The sequence below is a fragment of the Galeopterus variegatus genome, unplaced genomic scaffold, assembly GCF_000696425.1.
Source record: "Galeopterus variegatus unplaced genomic scaffold, G_variegatus-3.0.2 Scaffold580, whole genome shotgun sequence".
In the NCBI taxonomy this organism is placed as follows: Eukaryota; Metazoa; Chordata; class Mammalia; order Dermoptera; family Cynocephalidae; genus Galeopterus; species Galeopterus variegatus.
The window spans coordinates 323,453-342,712 of record NW_007726691.1 but is presented as its reverse complement, the minus strand read 5'-3'; the positions used below and the strand labels follow the sequence as shown (position 1 = coordinate 342,712).

Here is a 19,260-nt window from a genome sequence, read left to right as displayed (position 1 = left end):
TTAAAGTAATCTGCATAAGACTTTTTAAAAAGGAAAAGGTACCTTGCAGAAAAAACATACTATACTATCTTTCAATTATCACTCTAAATGAATGATAATTGCTTATGAAAATAAAGTTACAAACATTCAGCCACTAGATTCTTGACCCATCCCTTAATTTTTCTGTGAATAACTGTATGAGAATGATGCATATGCTTGTCTAAAAGAGGTCTCTGAGTTCTAAGGCTTTAATTCCAAAGAAAGTTCTAAGAAATAGCACTCATCAGGAAAAGCCCAGGTAATATTCAGGCTTGGACTAAATATTAATAACTTATAAAAAGAGAATTATCTTTTAGTATTAGTAGCTCTAGAAAAATCTCATTCTTTGGAAGTTAAAAGGATAAGAACATTAGCATGCTTAAAAAAAAAACTGTTACATATGACATAAAAGTCTATTTCAAACAGCTACCAAGTAAATGTGCCCAAAACAACCACCTAGCGAAATGGTACAAAAAAGACTTGAAATCCTAAAAAGTTAATTAATACAAAAGCCCAGGTACTAGAAGTAGCAATCAGTAAATATTTTACTATCATTTCTGTAATGGTTTCAACTTTTATGCTTTTGAAGAGCTTCATAGAAAAATAATTAAGTTATCTCGCCTTCCTCAATGATCTGGCACGTTCCCATAATAAACATTTCTACTCTTATTCAACTATAGAACATAATAAAAGTAAATTTAATAATAACCGGTATGCTTTAGTCTCCTGCCAATTCCTATCACATAAACTTACAGGTTCATACAAAATATTCCTCTAAAGAAAGACTAAAATAATCTTCACAGAGATTAGACATTTAAAAGGCAGAATAAAATTACAAATATAGATAATCTTTGATACAAGAACTCCTTCAGGTGACGTATATTCCCACTGCAACGTTAATTACCTGCCAGTTCCTTAGTAAATTTTATTTCATTTTTTAAATTATGATTAGATCGTCTCTCACCCTGAGCTCTTCAACATTGGGGTACTCTGACAACTTCAGATTGGAAGTATCAAGGCGACGCTGATAATCTTCTAAGCGCTGAAAATTAGACAGGATAGAGCCAAGGTTACTGCTTTGGTTACCAACAACCTTTCTGTTTCTAAATGGAATGGACATTTTTATTCTGCACTTTACTGAGCTCTTTGCAACACCAGTCATGATCCACAACTCACTCTTTTTTAAAACATCTCTTCGCTTGGCTTTCGTGATATTACACTCCTAGTTTTCCTCCTACCTCTTTGGCCATTCTTTCGCAATCTTCTTTTCAAACACATTGGCCTCAAACTAGTTTATATTTATTTTCTGAATACATAAATCACGCTCATAGCAGAAAATTCAGAAGGTAATATAAGGCACACGATAAAAAGTAAGTCTCCTTACAACCTTGTCTTCTTGTTCCCCATCCCCAATCTTCCCTAAAGAAGCAATCATTAATATTCATTTCTTTGGTAGCCTGTGAGAAAAATTCTATGCAAATAAAATATGTATGTATGTAAGTATGCTTGTGTCTGTGCCTGTTGTATGCATATATACATACGTTTTAAAAACAAGATATTATAGCATAATGTATTCATATACATATTCTTCTGTGCTGTATGTTTGAGAGACTTTTCAACATATCTTGGAGATCATTACGCATTAGTATATACACAGAGCTGCCGCAATGTTTTTAATGGCTACGCAGTATTCAACTCTGTGAATAAACTATAATTTATTTAACTATAACTTACTGATAGACATTTAGGTTACTTTCCATCTTCTATAACAAACAACATTGTAATAAAATGGCCTTAAACATATGCCTGTTTATACCTGGGTGTACATATGTCTGTAGAATAAATTCCTAGAATTGCTGAATGAAAGGGTATGTGCATTTTTCCCCAACATCACAAAAATTTCCAAATACACCGAAAAGTCTGAATGTACATAGTGAATACCCATTTAACTACCACCTACATTCCACAATTAACATTTGCTACACTGGGGAACTTGAGCAACACTGCTTTTGGTATCTGTGGGGGGTCCTGCAACAATCCCCTGCAGATATGGAGGGATGACTGTATTTGTTTTATTATATATCTATCCATCTAGTCATCCCTCTATCCATCAGTCCATCTTATTTTTTAGACACATTTAAAAATACTGTAAATTGCAGATGTAAATACATTTAACCCTAAACATTTTAGCATGCATATCATTAACAAGAATTCAGTATTTGTTTACAGTTCTTTTTTAAAAAGTAAAATTTTGGGGCTGGCTGGGTAGCTCAGTTAATTAGATCAGGGTGTTATAACACCAAGGTCAAGGGTTCAGATTCCAGTATCAGCCAGCCACCAAAAAAAAACAAACAAAAAAAGGAAAATTTACATCCAATGAAATACACACATTTTTAGTATACCTTTCCACAAATTCTGACAAATGCATAAACCTGTGCAGCTCAAACTCCTATCAAGACATGAAATATTACCATCACCCCAGAAAGTTTCCTCATACTTCTTTCTAGTTTAATCTCTACCCGCACATCCCCAGTGGCAACTGATCTTAGAAGTTCACATAAATAGAATTATATGTATGTAGTCTTTTGTGTCTGGTTTCTTTCACTCAGGGTAATGTTTGTGAGATTCATCCATGTTGTGTATATCAGTAGTTCATTCCTTTTATCACTGACAGTATTCTATTTTATGACTATATCACAGTTGGTTTATCCATTCTTCCTGTTGATGAATTCTTGGGCTGTTTCCAGTTTTTGGCTATTATGAATAAAGCTGCTATAAATATTCTTGTACAAGTCTGTTTGTGGGCCATATATATTCAGTTCTCTTGGGTAAATCACTAGGAACAGGATTGCTGGGTCAAAGAATAGATGTATGGGTATACACACTTTTAATTTAAATAAATATTGCCAAATTTCCCTCTGGGGTTTTATCATTTTACACTTCAAACAATACATTTGAAAGTACCTATTTTCCTACAGCCTCATTAACAGGGTTGTCATCATATTCAGTTCCTAAAAAATTATATCCATGTCCATAGATTCACTTAGCCTCTATAAGCTCACAATTTAAAATTTTTATCTTCAGCATAGTCCTCTTAGAGGTGGATCCATATAGCCATCCGGTGACTACATATCTCCATTTGATATCCCAAACTGAACTCATCATCTTCCCCACAAATCTGAGGTTCCTCCACTCATCCTGCCCATCCAAACATGCAAGCCAGAAACCTGGGGATTTATTCTTGACATTACTTAGCCTTCAAATCCTTCTATAAATCAGTCACCAAGTCCTGTCAATTTCACTTCTAAATACTTCTCCAATTCTTGCACTGCTTTAAAACTGCTTAAGTTACCCTCATCTATCCTGGACTGTTGCAGCAGACTACTAATTGGCTCTTTAATACACTATCTTCCTCTTTCAACCCATTCTCCACAGAATAATATGAGTGATACTTATACAGTGAAAATTTGAGTACTATATTCTTAAATGTCTATAATGAACTCCCTACTGCTCTTAGAATAAAAATCAAAATCTTTAACAAGGTCTAAAGAGCCCAGTATGATCTGGCCCTGACCTTCTTTACCTCGTTTTATACATTTTATACCACTCTAATTTTGCTTTGTAGGCATGATCCACACTAATCAAATCTTTCAGTTCCTCAAATAGACCATGCTTTCTTTTTATGTCACGACTTTCATACACACTGCTCCCTCTACCTCTAGGGTTGCCCCTTCCACACTGTTTTGGTTCATTCCCACTTATCTTTCACAGCTTGGCTCAAATGTCAATTCTTCAAGAAGGCTTTCTCAGATAGCCACCACCTAACTTCTCCACACTAGGCTAGGCTCCCTAGTTACATATTCATAGCACCCTAAAATCCTCCTTCATAGCAGCTATCACGACTGATACAAAATGCTTGCACTATACTCTGTTAAATGCCTTTCAATCCTGCTAAAAAAAAAATCAGTGTGGGTAGTTATTATGCTCATTTTCTCAACCACTCTACACCCAGCATACAGTAGATGCTCTATAAATGTTTGTTCAATGAACAGATGAATGAATGAGCAAACAAGCAGCTAGAGATGCTCCAAAAAGTCAAATATAACTCTGATATTCATCACAAATAGATCTCGACCAACCTCCAATGTGAATAGTTAACTGCCCTGCCCATCAATTATGTAATGATAGTTTCAATTATCATTTCACAGATTCCAAGTAATACCAACTTAATATTCTCCCTATGCCATCCTGTATCACCTTGCCTTCCCTTTTTACCTGCTTGTTTTCTGCCTCCTTGACAGCCTGATTTACATAATTTAAGATCTGACGACAGTGATCTGCAGCTTTCTTCACCTTTTCCCTTTCCATTGGCCATTCTAAATATGAGGAAGAAATCCAAAATGTGAAATGGAGAAAATTAGAAAATAAATAAATATACATATATACACACGAGGATACTTCAAAAAGTTCATGGAGCTGATAACACCAAGTTCCAGGGTTCAATCCCTGTACTGGCCAACCAAAAAAAAAAAAAAAAAGTTCATGGAAAATTGGAATTAAAAGATAATGCTAATCTTTCCATAAACCCTCATGTATACACATGTATGATTTCATTTTATTTCAATACTTATAAGAACATACTAAGACGCTGAATATTTTTATGCCAGGTTAAACCTATGGCAGAGTCTCAATTCAGGTAGTCTTTGGACAGGTAAGACTTTTATGACAGTACCTTAAAACATAAATTTTAATTTTTAAAAAGAAACCACAGTATAGAACCCAAATTCCAAAGAGTAATGCTTTACATAAAGTATCAGGGACACTATCTTACACACTCCAGGGGACGGGTCTCATTCACCTTGTAAGCTACATAAATGGGACTCCCCCTTCTCCCCCTGGAATTTCACAGTGCATGGCCTACATGATTATGTCCAATGGACCTGTTAAGCAATGTTTTTGAATAATACAACCCAAAATAATTCCAAAACAGTTTCTTTTGCGATTATATTTAAATAAGTAAAATAGATTACAATATTAGTATCATTAAAAAGAAGATGAAATTCACCAAAATGTGTTGAGGTTACATCGTGTCTATAATGTAAAGATTATCAAAATCAGAATATTTAGTACTATAATCCTCCAAACAATAGTCCAACTAAACCAAACAGATATATTAAAGTATAAAAATTAATGTGCATGCATATAAACCACTTCTGTTACCAGATACCATAATTTCAAACTTCCCAATTATGTATTCAAATTCTCAGGCATAGGAAAACAGGAGTTTTATTGCATGAAATTATTAATTAAAACTAATTTAAAGCTTAAAGCTCAAATTTAGAAACTCAGATTCACTTCATTTTTCAAAACAGGAAAGTTGGAATTATGATACACTGGTTTAACTTAATAAAATTATATATACAGATTAAAACATCTCTTCAACCCAATATAAACCTTCTTCAAAGCAAATATATGTTAGAGATGGGCAGACTTTTTTTTTTTTTTTTTTCCGTGTCCGGCAACGGATCGCAACCCTCAGTGTTGCCCCCGTACCGGACCGGGGACCGACAACGGGATTGCAAACCTCGGTGTTGCTCCCGCGCCTCGCTCAGCCAGTGAGCGGGAGCCGGTCTGTATGTGGGATCCGAACCCGCGGACGGGAGCGCCACCACGCTTCCCAAGCAGCGCACTATCCAGTGCGCCACCGGGCCGGCCCCGGGCAGACTTTTTCTGAAAGGGCCAAGTAATAAATATTTTACACTCTGCAGGCCAAATGTTCTCTGTTGCAACTACTCAACTATGTTGTTGTAGTGCACAAAGCAGTAGAGATAGTATATAAATAGATGAATGTGACTGTATTCCAATAAAACTTTATTTACAAAAATAGGCAGTGAGCCTGACTTGGCCCACAATCCACAGTTTGCCAAACCCTCTGCTAGAGCTACTAATGAAGTATATTAAGTCAAACAGCCTGAAAATGACTAGACTTTATCTTGTTAGAAAATCTTGCCATACTATCTGGAAATCCAACTCCAGGCACTAGGGTGCTGAGAGGGATTATTTAGCAGGACATTTTTTTGTTTTGTTCCTAGGCTTTTTTATTTCAGTGATAATGCTGTACCTGTGTATTTGGCAATATTATCCAATAGAAGTGGGTACTTAGTGAGCCTTTGCATTTGGGTGGGAATGATATCCTTCAGCTGAAGACGACGACACAGTGGATTACTCTCAGCATCCTAAAATTAAAGTGAAATCAGTGAATCTGTAATTCTTATTAGTACTATAATTATATAACATGTATCACGCATTCACCATGTGTTTACATGCTGTAGGCAGTTCTGGTTATTAAATCAAGATTTTTTAAAGATGCCAAGACATATCATTGCCACACTATATTTCTGCTTGTTATAATCACATAATGGGGGAAGAGAGCCTCTATTACTAAAGCAGTGGCTTCTTTGATATCTGTTTAAGCCAGGACTGAGAACATCCATAATCAACTCTAAGACTTACTTTCTTGTATTTCAATAGCTTTATTCAGAAAACATGTTGTGAATCTTCTTGTGTTACAACATATTCAGAAAATCTAAGTACAATTTCCTATGATTGGCATTCTTAACAAAAGTTAGTTAGCTAATTTGCTGTTTGTCTTTCTAAATAGGTACAATGGACCACCAACCTGAATATACCAGCTCATCTTTACCAGCGATCTGCAAACTTTTCAGTAAAGTGATAGATAGTAAATATTTTAGGCTTTGCAGGCCATACAGTCTCTCTCACGACTACTCAACTCTGCAGTTTTAGCACAAAAGCCATCATAAACAATACATAAATGAATAATCATGGCTCCGTGTAGTAAAGAATCAAAGATGGCCTCCAAGATTCCCACCCTCTGGTGTACACACCTTGTATAATCCCACCCCCTTAAGTGTGGATAGAATCTGTGAATATGATGGGATATCACTCTTATTATTAGGTTATTATCAGTTGACTTTGAGATAATACAAAAAGGGATTGTCCTAAGAGGACCTGATCTAATCAGAGGAGACTTTAAAAGAAGTCTATGTCAAAGAGACTCATTCCTACTGGCTTGGAGGAAAGCAAACATCCACCTGTAAACTGCGTAAGAAAGCCATGTGGCAGAGAGATATGAGCATCTTCTAGGAGCTGAGATTGGTTTCTAGCCAACAACTAGCAAGAAGACGGGAACCTCAATTATTCATTTATAAGAAAATAAATTCTGCTAACAATCAATGAGCTTAGAAAAGGACCCCAAGCTTCAGACAAGAATTGCAATTCCACCTGACACTCTGATTTCAGCCTGGTAAAGCCCTAGAGAGAGGATCCAGCTAAGCCGTAGCTGTACACCTAACCACAAGAACTATGAGATAATAAATTTGTGTTAAGTGACCACATTTGTGGTAATTTGTCATACAGCAATAGAAAACAAATACACTGTGTTACAAAAAAATTTTATTTACAAAAACAGGCAATAGGCTGGATATGGCCAAACTTTGACTATACCAATGTGTACCTCATTGAATATAACTGCTGTTATATTCTTCCCGGGGCCCAATAGAAGCCCATTCTCATGTTTTGACAATATTCTTTTAATAGTATATATGGCTCATTTCTTGATAAAACCCCCACGGCAATGTGGATTTCTATGCCAACTATTTTAAATCTCACATATATTTTTTATTATTCACCATTCCAAAATCATTTTTATACCTTCCAGTAATTTAAGAGATAGTGCATGGTTTTTCAAAATGTAGATGTAGTCCTTGTAAAAGACTTAGAATTCCCCCAATTTATTCTATAATTGATTTTTTTAAATGTACATTATTTTTTTTCTTACATGACTCCTTCAACTCACTTGCACAAAAGTCTGGAATCGAGAATCCTTTTTCTGACGAGATTTGATCATTTCCAGGGCGAAAGGCTGGTTACTGCAAAAGGTAGCAGCAGCATGTTTCAACTTCTCTTCTCCTGGTCCACTGAACTATGTGCCAAGAATGCAAAGAAAACAACTGAGAATGGGATACTAAGATTACATAAGGCCAGGCAAAATGAGAGACAACCATAATCCTTTCAACATTTCAATCTCCGCATCTTCTCAAGTGACAAGAAACAGAAAACCGTATGTCTATGTGGAATATCAATCATTCTCCATTAAAAAGGTCTGACCCTGACACATCCAGACCTTCTCTGATCATATTCCAATGTTTTCTTGCTTGTTAGCCTACCCCAACTTATTACCTTTCAGCCTATACTACTAAATTAGATAGAAAGATTGACATTTAGGGAATACAAGACACAAAACGTGTGAAAACTAGATTAAAATTTCATTTTCTCAGACCCTGACACCTTTACAAAAATTACTCTATTACTGCTCCAAGAAGCAAATCCTTGAGATACTAGCTTTCTTTCTTACTCACTACGAGCAGGTCGTAACTTTTCTGGGCCAAAATAAAATTAAATCACTCCTGCTTCACCTGTGCAGAGAGAGGCTCAAGCTGTCTTGGGGAAGATCAATGAGCTTATGAACCTCTTTTGCTAAAAATCGTTAATAATTTTTAATTAGCAAATTTAAGTTTGTATATGCCATGATTTTAAAGTTTCTAAGGAAACACCTAACAAGTGCTTCACTCATAATAGTTGCTCATATAAGTCAAGTTAACTATTTTTTACACCTGTAGTGGATTGAAATTATGTCCCCCCCCCAAACTCAATGAAGCTTGAATTGTGTCCCCCAAGTTTTCTGTATTAGAAACTTAGCCCCCACTGTGACTGTTAAGAGGGTGGGAAATCCTATTATGGTAATTGAAAGGTGGAGCCTTGAAGAGGTGATTGGATTGTAGGACCCTGCAGTAGTGAATGGATTAAAAATGGTGGTCAGGGGCTTGGTTCTGAGGGCTTTAAAAAAAGAGGAGAGTCTGTCTCTCTCTCCGCTCCACCATTTTTGTAATGTGATACTCTGCCGTCACTGTTGCCACCACCAAGGCTCTCACCAGATGTGTTCCCTAAACTTTGGATTTCCCAGTCTCAGAAACTGTAAGCAATAAATTTTGTTTTCTTTAGAAATCACCCAGTTCCGTGTATTTTGTTATAAGCAACAGAAACGGACTAATATAATACCACTTCTGCATTTGTAAATAATTGAACCTTCCCATTTAATCTTTCATTTAAAGCCATATTCTCAAAAGTCTGTACATGAAGACATTTTGTAAAAAGTCTTTTTGTAGTGTATCTGTAGATAAATTGGGGACCCAGCTCCACCCCCTCCAAGGCCAGTGGACACTGGGTGCTAGAAGGGAGGAGTCTTTCTCTTCCTTTTTCTTCTCTCTCTTTCCTTTCTTTTTTCAAAACAAAAAAACACATATAGAAGAAAATGAACACCCTTTACCAATATTTATAGATAAATTTGGGGTAATTTTTCTTCAAGTAAGACATGTACAAAATGATATTTTAATAGTTACTCTAATTTTGTGTTCTTATTCTATTATGACACTCAACATATTTAAAGAGGAGACTGGCAGCATTTTGTGTAGTTTAGCTAATCAAAGCACCACACAAAGAGCAGCTGGGTATACAAAAGAAAATAATGCCCCTAACCTCAAGCAGTTCTACAGTAGTTTTACAAGTAATTTAAATATATATAAGGTGATCTTAAGGGACCAATACTGAAAAAATACTCTCCAAAACTATTTTTTTTAAATTGTAGGAGTAAATCTAAAGGGTCTAGTTATGATTTTTGCTTTTAGAATTTCTGAGCAATGTTCTTCCCTAAATTAACCCTTTGTATGTAATAGTTACAAACCAGATTGGTCACTACATTTTGTTGTTCCTCAATATCCTATAGGTATATCACGTTGACCAAGAATACACTTCTTTTTTTTTCCTTTTTGTTTTTTTTCGTGACCAGCAACGGGATCGCAACCCTCAGTGTCGCGCCCGCACCGCGCTCAACCAGTGAGCGGACCAGTCTCTATATGGGATCTGAACCCTTGGCGGGAGTGCTGCCGCGCTCCCAAGTGCCGCACTCTACCGAGTGCGCCACCCGGGCCGGCCCACACTTCTTTTTTATGTCCTCTAAAAGAAATTTTTTTGTTTCACTCTGTTCACAGGTTTCCATGCTTTATATTACCATGTAGTAAATTTATGCAGTCCAATGCACTGTGATAAGAGGACCAATTGAACTTCTGTATCTTATTAACAATGAATCTCATTTGACACGTGCTATTCAACATTATTTACAGAAGATGCAAATGATATTGCTTAGAAATCAAGATGCAATATCTTAAGCCCATATGACGTACAACCTTTTAATACAAGTTTGACATGGAAACTGATGCTATGCTATGTCATACTATAAAATGAAATGATAGTATTATAAAATTTTCAGTTTTCTATTTCAAGTTGAGCATTATGTTGTCAAGCCAACAGAACTCAGTTATAACTTTAACTACTATGCTGAGATCAAGAAACAAAATGAGCTACATCATCACAGAGTAGCCACAGAGTAAGCTGAACTTTTCAAGGCAGTTAAATCTCCTTAATAACAATACTGCTACAGTGGGCTGACAATAGAAAATGCTTTCGAAAGTGCAGTAAGTGCAAGGTGAGACTGGATTATGATCCCTTGCTTTTGTTCTATGAGTCAAATGGCTAAGACAGAATCTACTCCTGAATTAGTAGATTCCAGGCCATGATCTCACCACCAATGAAAGGAATAAGATGAAGATTATTTTAGTCAACTTTCTAGACTTTAATCTTTTAAAAAGTTATAATTATAGAATTAGCAAAATCTTGTGGCATTTCTTCAAGTAGTGCATATAATGAACTAAATTTCTATGGGCATATCTAAATGGTTTCTTCCAACCTGCTTTCAGATTTTGAGAACTATGCCATAGACTTTACCATTGTTCACAGCCTTAACCATAGTATTCTCTTAAAAGTTTTAAATCAACTGCCTTCCCCCTAGGAAGGTTTTGTATCTGTTCTAGTTTAGGTTTCTCTGCTACATATGCCCATAACAACCTGTATTCTCCTCTTTTTGTTATACTCATCATGCTTAGAATAACTAATGAACTCTTTTCCCACTGACTATAAGCTCTACGAAGTCAGGAGCAATGTCTGTTTTGATCACCATTATATCCCCAGAATTTAGCACAGCACTGTCCAATATATACTGACAGGGTCAGACAGAAAGAATATGACAAACAGCTACTATAGCTTCTGGACTCTTCCTTATACTGTAAATAAGGTTAAGTAATTTCACTTTTCTACTATTGTGATGGCAGCTCTGGATCTATAATTGTCTAATATTGTACATTACAACTCCAAGATCTCAACAACAGAAGACAGTTAAAGTTCTACATCAGTTAAATTATTTTTATCAAGATCCATTTCACTCTATATTCTTTAAAACACAAAGGACTGATACCTTTTTTCTTTTTCCTTTTTAAAGTTTTTGGCAGCTGGCTAGTACAGGGATTGAACCCTAGACCTTGTTATTATCAGCACCACTCTCTAACCAACTGAGCTAACCTGCCAGCCCTAATATCTTTAATTTGATGAAAAAGACAACTTAGTTTGATTGAACACTTATTAGAACAGACTAACGAAGAGAATATGTACTCTGGACCCTTTTCGGCTTTATATTAACTTTGCAAAATGGATGAGTTTGCATATTTGGAAAGGTTACTTAATCTTGAATCTGATCATCAAGTGTCTATAAAAATATTAAAAAGAAACAGAAAATTTCTTTACCCAGAACAGCAAATCTTCTCCAATATGATCAATAACAGAGGTCTCATTCCTCTTTCGAACAGCCTTCATTTGCTCATTCAACCCAACTAATGAAAAAAGAAAGAAAAAGATTACACACTCATTTTATGAGTAGTACTGAATTCTGGTAGTACTAAGTAGCTACTTTCCAAAACAAGAAAAAAAAAAAAGAAAAAGATTTTCAGAGTAGTATAACTGCTTCTCATCTCCTTAAATGTAAGTCTGGACGCAATGCTGATAACACCTAGATATTGCAAGCTCTATCTGAAAAACAGGTGCTAAAGCATAAAACAACATTTTTGGAAACTAGCGCATTACATACAGTGTAGTTACATCAAATACGCACTTAACCTCAAATAACCAGGCTCAAAAACAACTTGAGTTTAAATAGTTCAGGTGATTCTATTCCCTGTTCCTCTCAAAATGTTCACAGGCAATGGATGTAATCAAGCCTGAACTGGACAATGCAGACTGGTAAAACCTAAGATTACCCATAAAGGAGTAAAAGGTATCAATTTGGTTGGCAGGTGTTGGTAGGTGGTGATGACATCCTTGATGAAGAAAAATTGAAAATTAAGGGTCATAGAGAAACAGTGACTTACAAAGACTGGAACATCCTACTACTGCCTACAAAAAGTCTAAGATGACTACAACCAGGTAGAGCCAACAAAGGGGAATTTTTATGTATTTACTCACATGTTCCAAGCAAATAAACAATAGAACAATTCTTTTAAATTATCCCACCATGGGATTACATACTGTATATTATTACGTACTTACAAAATACATTTATACCCATATTATTACATGGGACATATATTTTTTAAAAAACATATATATTTTAATTGATAGGACATTTTCAAGGGTAATTTTGACTACTCACGTTTTTCTCCTTAGGCACTGACTTTAGATCCTACATTAACACTTTGTTTAAAAAAGTCTGATCATGTGTGAAAAGGATCTAGTCCAAGATCCAATCATTTCTTTATTTACGTTATATGCTCACATATAATCTCAGGAATTCTAACATCGATACATTTATGAAATTTTATAAAGGCACCTTTACGGTGCCTTTATGCTCACAATCTTTTCTCTATTGGAAATGTTAGGGACAATGATCAGGGCCAATTTCTCTTACTATGGAGTTGAAGAATATCTTCCAAGTTTGAAAAAATCTTTCGTAGTTCTGATGGTGACAGAATTCCTTCTCTGGACACTCGCTGATAGAACACTTGATCAAGAACCTTCAGTGTTCGAACATGAGCTCTTTCTGTGTAGAACAACTCTAAGCAGAAAAAAAGGAGATATGAAATGTTGTCTTGCTTAGAACTTAGAATAATTCCATAGGACCAAATATAGTCTCTAGCTGGAATTACGTAGCAAATGAGTTATATAATAAGTTATTTATTATTCAGAAAGGATAAAATGTCTCTGGAGTCACTCTGATTCCATGAAATTCTCCTACACAGGGGCTCTGAGAGTTGAATACTGACAAATAAAAAATATCATTCAAAACTATTTTGCACTTAGAAGTTAACAACATATCTCCAAACTCATCTGTTTACAATAATATCCACCTATCACAACTATAACATGAGAAAACTGTAAGCCCCAATATCATATAAGCCTGTAACTTGAACCACCTTCAGAAATAATTGTACATTTGGTTATCTAATTTGCCTATAAGCCCTCATTTCTAGATCCAGACTTATAATTTCACTGTGTCTCAATGTTATCAGAGTCAGGGAGTATATTTATTCAAATCACATCCTAAGGACAGAAGAGGATACAGCAGCCATGCCACATATCTGTTACATACATGCTAGGGTAAATAAAGAACACCACACTTAGATACTGGAAGATCTGAATCATAATTTTTCCCTTATCAGTTATTAGCTGTATGATCTTGAATAACTCAATTGATCTCCTTGAGCCTTACCTTCCCCATTTATAATCTATGCATAAAAAAACCTTAACCTGAAAGTAAAGTGATGGGGCAAATGTTGTCTGAATGATTTCTCAACTTTAAGATCTATAATGTTATGAATCTTAATTATTTTGAAGGAAAACACCTTTTCCTCTTGAAGAGCTCGAGGATCTACATAGTTTAATCTTCTCTTGTTTACTTTTATTTTTTCCAATTTATTTTTTATTGAAGAATAATAAATTATACATACTTTGGGGGTAAAAAGTTGACTATCAATAGCTGTGTACAATGTGTGATGGTCAAATCAATATAGTTGCTTATCCATCACTACAATACATAATCATTCTTTGTGTCCATTAACCAATTTCTCATTAACCCCCCCTCCCTCTCTCTCTCTCTCCTATTTTACCTCTAGTAACCACAGTTCTGTTCTCTCATTTTAAAAATTCAACATATTATTGTGATTGCTGGTTGTTTCTTTTCTTCTCTCTCTCTCTCTCTCTTTACTGTTGTTTAATTATGAATTCAGCTCCCACTTATGAGTGAGGACATGCGGTATTTCTCTTTCTGCAACTGGGTTGTTGCACCTAACATAATTTTCTCCAGTCTCATCCATGTTGCTGTGAATGGCAGAATTTCATTCTTTTGTATGGCTAGTAGTGCTGCATTGTGTATATATACCACATTTTCCTTATCCAGTCATCCATCGATGAACATTTAGGTTGGTTCCATAGCCTGGCTATTTTAAATAAAACCATGAAAAACATGGGAGTGCAGGTATCCTTTTGACATGATGGTTTCCATTCCTTTGGATATATACCCAGTAGTGGGACTGCTAGATTGTATGGTAATTCTATCTGTCGTTTAAGGAACCTCCATACTGCTCTTCATAATGGCTGTAGTAATCTACAATCTCAGTTTCTACACATCCTTGCCAGCATTTCTTATTCTATCTTTCTGATAATAAACAGTCTAAATGGGGTGCAATGATATCTCAAAGTGGTTTTGATTTCCACTTTCCTGATTAATAATGTTGAGCATTTGTTCATGTATCTGATGGCCATTTGTATGTCTTCCTGTGAGAAGAGATATCTATTCAGCTCCTTTGTCCATTTTTTAATCAGATTATTTTTTTACTGTAAAGTTGTTTGAGTTTCTTGTATATTCTGGGTATTAATCCCTTGTCAGATGCATAGTTTACAAATATTTTGTCCCATTCTGTAGGTTGTATTTTCACTCTGTTGATTGTTTCCATTGCTATGAAAAAGCTTTTGAGTTTGATATAATCCCATTTGCTTATTTTTTCTTGCATTGTCGGTGCTTTCAAGGTCTTACTCATAAAATCTTTGCCCAGTCATACATCCTGGAGTGTTTCGCTATGTTTTCTTCAAGAAGTTTTAAAATTTCAGGTCTTATATTTAAGTCTTTAATCCATTTTGAGTTGATTTTGATATATGGAAAGAGGTACAGATCTAGTTTCATTTTTTTACATATGGATATCCAGTTTTCCCAGCACCATTTTTTGACAAGGCTCTCCTTTCCCCATTGCATGTTCTTTGTGCTGTTGTCAAAGATCAGTTGGTTGTAAATATATGGGTTGATTTTTGGTTCTCTATTCTGTTCCATTGGTCCAAGTATCTGTTTTTATGCCAATACCATGCTGTTATGGTTACTATAGCTTTGTAATATAATTTGAAATCAGGAAGTGTATTTCTTGCATTATTTTTTTTTGTTCGGGATTGCTGTGGCTATTTGGGGTCTTTTGTTGTTCCATATGAGTGTTAGGATTGTTCTTTCTATTTCTGTGAAGAATGTCATTGGTATTTTGACGGGGATCATATTGAATCTATACACGACTTTGGGTAGTATGGAGACTTACACTATGTTGATTCTTCCAATCCATTAACAAGGAATGTCTTTCCATCTTTCGGTGTCCTCTTTAATTTCTTTCAGCAGTGATTTGTAATTCCCATTGTAGAGATCTTTCACCGCCTTGGTTAAACATATTCCTAGGTATTTTACTTTTCTCATGACTATTGTAAATGGGCTTGCTTTCTTGATTTCTTTTTCTGCTAGTTCATTATTGGAGTGTAAAAACGCTACTTATTTTTGTATATTAATTTTGTATCCTGCAACATTATTAAAATTGTTTATCAGCTCTAAGAGTTTTTTGTAGAATCCTTAGGTTTTTCTATATATAGGATCATGTCATCTGCAAATAGGGACAATTTGACTTCATCTTTTCCTATTTGGATGCCTTTTATTTTTTTCTCTTGTCTAATCACTCTGTCAAGTACTTCCAATACTATGTTAAATAGGAGTAGTGCAAGCAGGCATCCTTGTCTTGTTCCTGTTCTTTTTTATTTATTTTTTACTTAATGCTTAGATAGAAAATTATTTTCTCAACACAGAAATGAAGGAAAACATCACAAATTAAATTTAAATCCAATTGATAAGGAGTAAAGTTAATACTCAAAGATTATCATTCTTAATGAAAAGAACTCTTAAAAATGAATCAGAAAAATCTAAGCAGAAATTTGGTGAAGGACATGAGCAGACAAGTCACACCCTCCTAAGAAACACAGGTAGCTAATAAGTACATTCTAAGATGTTGTTGCAGAGGTAGGGAGGGGAGGCTGGCCCTCAGCTCCTGTCTCAGGACCCCAGGTGGCTGGCTCCCTTGCTTGCCCAGTTGTTGGCAGTGGCAGGGCGTGAGGCCCTCAGCCCCCGTCTCAGGACCCCAGGTGGCTGGCTCCATTGCTTTCTTGTTCCTGTTCTTAAAGGAAAACTTTCAGCTTTTCCTCATTCAGGATGGTATTGGTGGTGGGTTTGTTGTATATGACTTTTATTGTGTTGAGATAGCTACCTTGTATACCTCATCTGTTGAGAATCTTTATCATGAAGAGATATTGAATTTCGTCACATGCTTTTTCTGCATCTACTGAGATGATCACATGGTTTTTGTTCTTGATTTTGTTGATGTGGTATTTATCACATTTATTGATTTGCATATTTTAAACTATCCCTGGGATAAATCCCCCTTGATCATGATGTATAATCTTTTTGTTGTGCTGCTGTATTCTATTTGCTAATATTTTGTTGAGGATTTTTGTGTCTATGTTCATCGAGGATATTGGTCTGTAGTTTTCTTTTTTTGTTGTATCTTCGTCTGATTTTGGTACCAGGATGATGCTGGCCTCACAGAATGAGTTTGGGAGAATGGCCTCCATTTCAATTTTTTGAAATAGTTTGGAAAGGATTGTTATTAACTCCTATTTAAAAGTTTGGTAGAATCCAGCATGGGAGCTGCTTCTGAGTGGCTCAATGCTCCTATGGTGGAAGCCAAAAGGGGCAAGGCTTCTGGGACTGCTGCCAGGTGGCTCAAGGCTCCTGCAGTGGGAGTCACAAGAAGTGGGGCTCCAGAGGCTTCTGCCCAGTGGCTCAAGGCTCCCATGGTGGAAGTTGTGCAGGAGGGGCTCTGGAGGCTGTGGCCAGGCTGCACAGTACTCTAGTGTCTGTGGCCAGAGGCTATGCAGTGGCCAGGGCCAGGTCCACCTGTTGTGCAGCTCCAGAAGCTGGGGCTGCAGCTGCAGGTGGCGTAGGCAGGGGCACAAACTCCCACGGGGGGAGATGGATCCAGGGCCCTGAGGCTGGCAACATCAGTGGTGACGAGGACTGGCTGGGGCAGGAGCAAAAGGGGGTTACTGCTAGGAAGTGCTCATGACAAAGTAGACTCTTCTTGTTTCAAGGGAGAATTCCTCTTGTGCTGATCCCAGCTTTCCATTCCTTGCTCTGGACCCCTTCTGCAGGAGGATTGTAAGTTGGGCACCTCTAGTCTGCCATCTTAACTGGAACTCCTCTGCTTGTTTGAAACAAACGGCTAGGAGAAACTTTAAAGCAAACTCCCAGGCTCAGGGGTTTGCATTACTCTGATAAAACTCAATATATGTCAACAACAACAACAAATTGATTAAACTCACCATTAATCACTTCCTGTCTTTTGATCTCACAAGGTTTTAGTCCCAATAACACTTCTCTACTAACAAGCTGCTGCCAGTTTGGTGGATCTGTCTCTAAATCATTTTCAAATTGTTCATCCTCACTTTGACTTTCTCCAAAAGCAATGCTGTCAAACCTAATGAAGAAAAAAATGAATTCTATTTGAGGACTTCAAGTGGACAATTGGAAATAGCACAAGTTTTTATATTACAGTAAATCAGTCAGATTTTTGAATCTTACTTAGCACAGAGCCTGAAACATCATCCTCTCCTACAAAACAGCTTATATATGTTATATACACCTCAATATGTATCTACTGAATTATTTGTGTCTATTAAGAACTTTCTTTTATACTGTCTAACAGTTTGTTGTACAGGGTTTCTTTTCCTTTAAAACTGGGATGTTAGAGAAAAAAAAGCTATATTTCTTAACCTTCTTAGCCTTTATTGAAAGCTACTGAATATTTACTTACTTCCGAAAGGGCTTTGGTGTCCCATGTTCAGTCACCCTGAAATAATGGAGAGTAAGGAGTCAACATGAAAACAAAATGGTGATCAAGAATTTTATACCAAAGGTACTCAAAACTGGGTTAAACTCCAGTGGCTTGATATACAGTTCTTCTGGATATTGTAATGATTTAACATAAAAGAAACTGGAAAAATTTCAGTACCTATCTAATATTTACTACCAACAAGCACTACTTGTTCCTCAAAACATTACATAGGGGAAAAAGTGCTACCAAGTATAGAAATGGTATATAATTTTAAAAACTTTAAGCAATGCCCTGAACCCCTCTAAGGTATTACTGAATTACCTTTCTATTTCGAATTCCTCCTCCTGTACTTGGTCTAATGGAGGAGGTGGGAAATCAAAGACAGTATTGGGAGTACGGGGTATGCCATCTAAGAAGTCTCCAGATGTTGGTGTTTCTCCAACTTGCTTTGATCCTGAAAAAACAAAACATCAGACATTCAAAGAGTAACAAAGTCACTGATAACAAAGAAAAATTAGTCCCCAGAAGAGCTTCAACCTAATCCAGAGCTACATTCTTATTTAAACAATTACTAGTTAGCAAGAACCAAAATTTTAATATACAAAAATTTTAAATACACTAAAATACAAACAGAAAATCATTTTTAAAGCAGCTTCCTAAAAATCAACATAAGACATGGCAACAACTCACAGAGTTCAGAAGAATGTATGATGAGGCACAACATTTTAACATCTTATCCTTTTCTACCTCCAGTATCGATCCTTCTTCATGTGTGCAAATTTTAGTTATTATAGTGATTCAACTCCAAATAATATAACCTCTTACTTCTTTTTCTTAAATTATCATCTTTATGTAATATCTATATTTCCTTCCCCTCTGAGAATTTTGCTCACTTATACTTCCTGCCTTCACTTTCCCTCCGTATCTTCCCAAAATTTAATTGTTATATTATTATTATTCGCTGGGTTATTAGTTATTACCTAACTTTAAATGAGCTATCTATATTTTTATTCCATCAAGGAGTTAGCATCTC

The 19,260-nt window shown here is 35.9% G+C and overlaps 1 protein-coding gene across 4 annotated transcripts in view; it reads right to left on the bottom strand.

Annotated features, from left to right (window-relative positions):
- The window catches only part of ARHGEF12 (Rho guanine nucleotide exchange factor (GEF) 12), a 147,035-nt gene that overhangs the window by 9,937 nt on the left and 117,838 nt on the right, over positions 1–19,260 (bottom strand). For all 4 annotated transcript variants that reach the window (XM_008570202.1, XM_008570203.1, XM_008570204.1 and 1 more), the window contains 9 exons: positions 18,549–18,681; positions 18,207–18,242; positions 17,716–17,870; positions 12,947–13,093; positions 11,791–11,876; positions 7,895–8,020; positions 6,140–6,254; positions 4,294–4,394; positions 983–1,060 (listed from right to left, as the gene is read on the bottom strand). In XM_008570202.1, the coding sequence (XP_008568424.1) occupies positions 983–1,060; positions 4,294–4,394; positions 6,140–6,254; positions 7,895–8,020; positions 11,791–11,876; positions 12,947–13,093; positions 17,716–17,870; positions 18,207–18,242; positions 18,549–18,681 (977 nt within the window). The remainder of the gene's footprint in view (positions 1–982; positions 1,061–4,293; positions 4,395–6,139; positions 6,255–7,894; positions 8,021–11,790; positions 11,877–12,946; positions 13,094–17,715; positions 17,871–18,206; positions 18,243–18,548; positions 18,682–19,260) is intronic.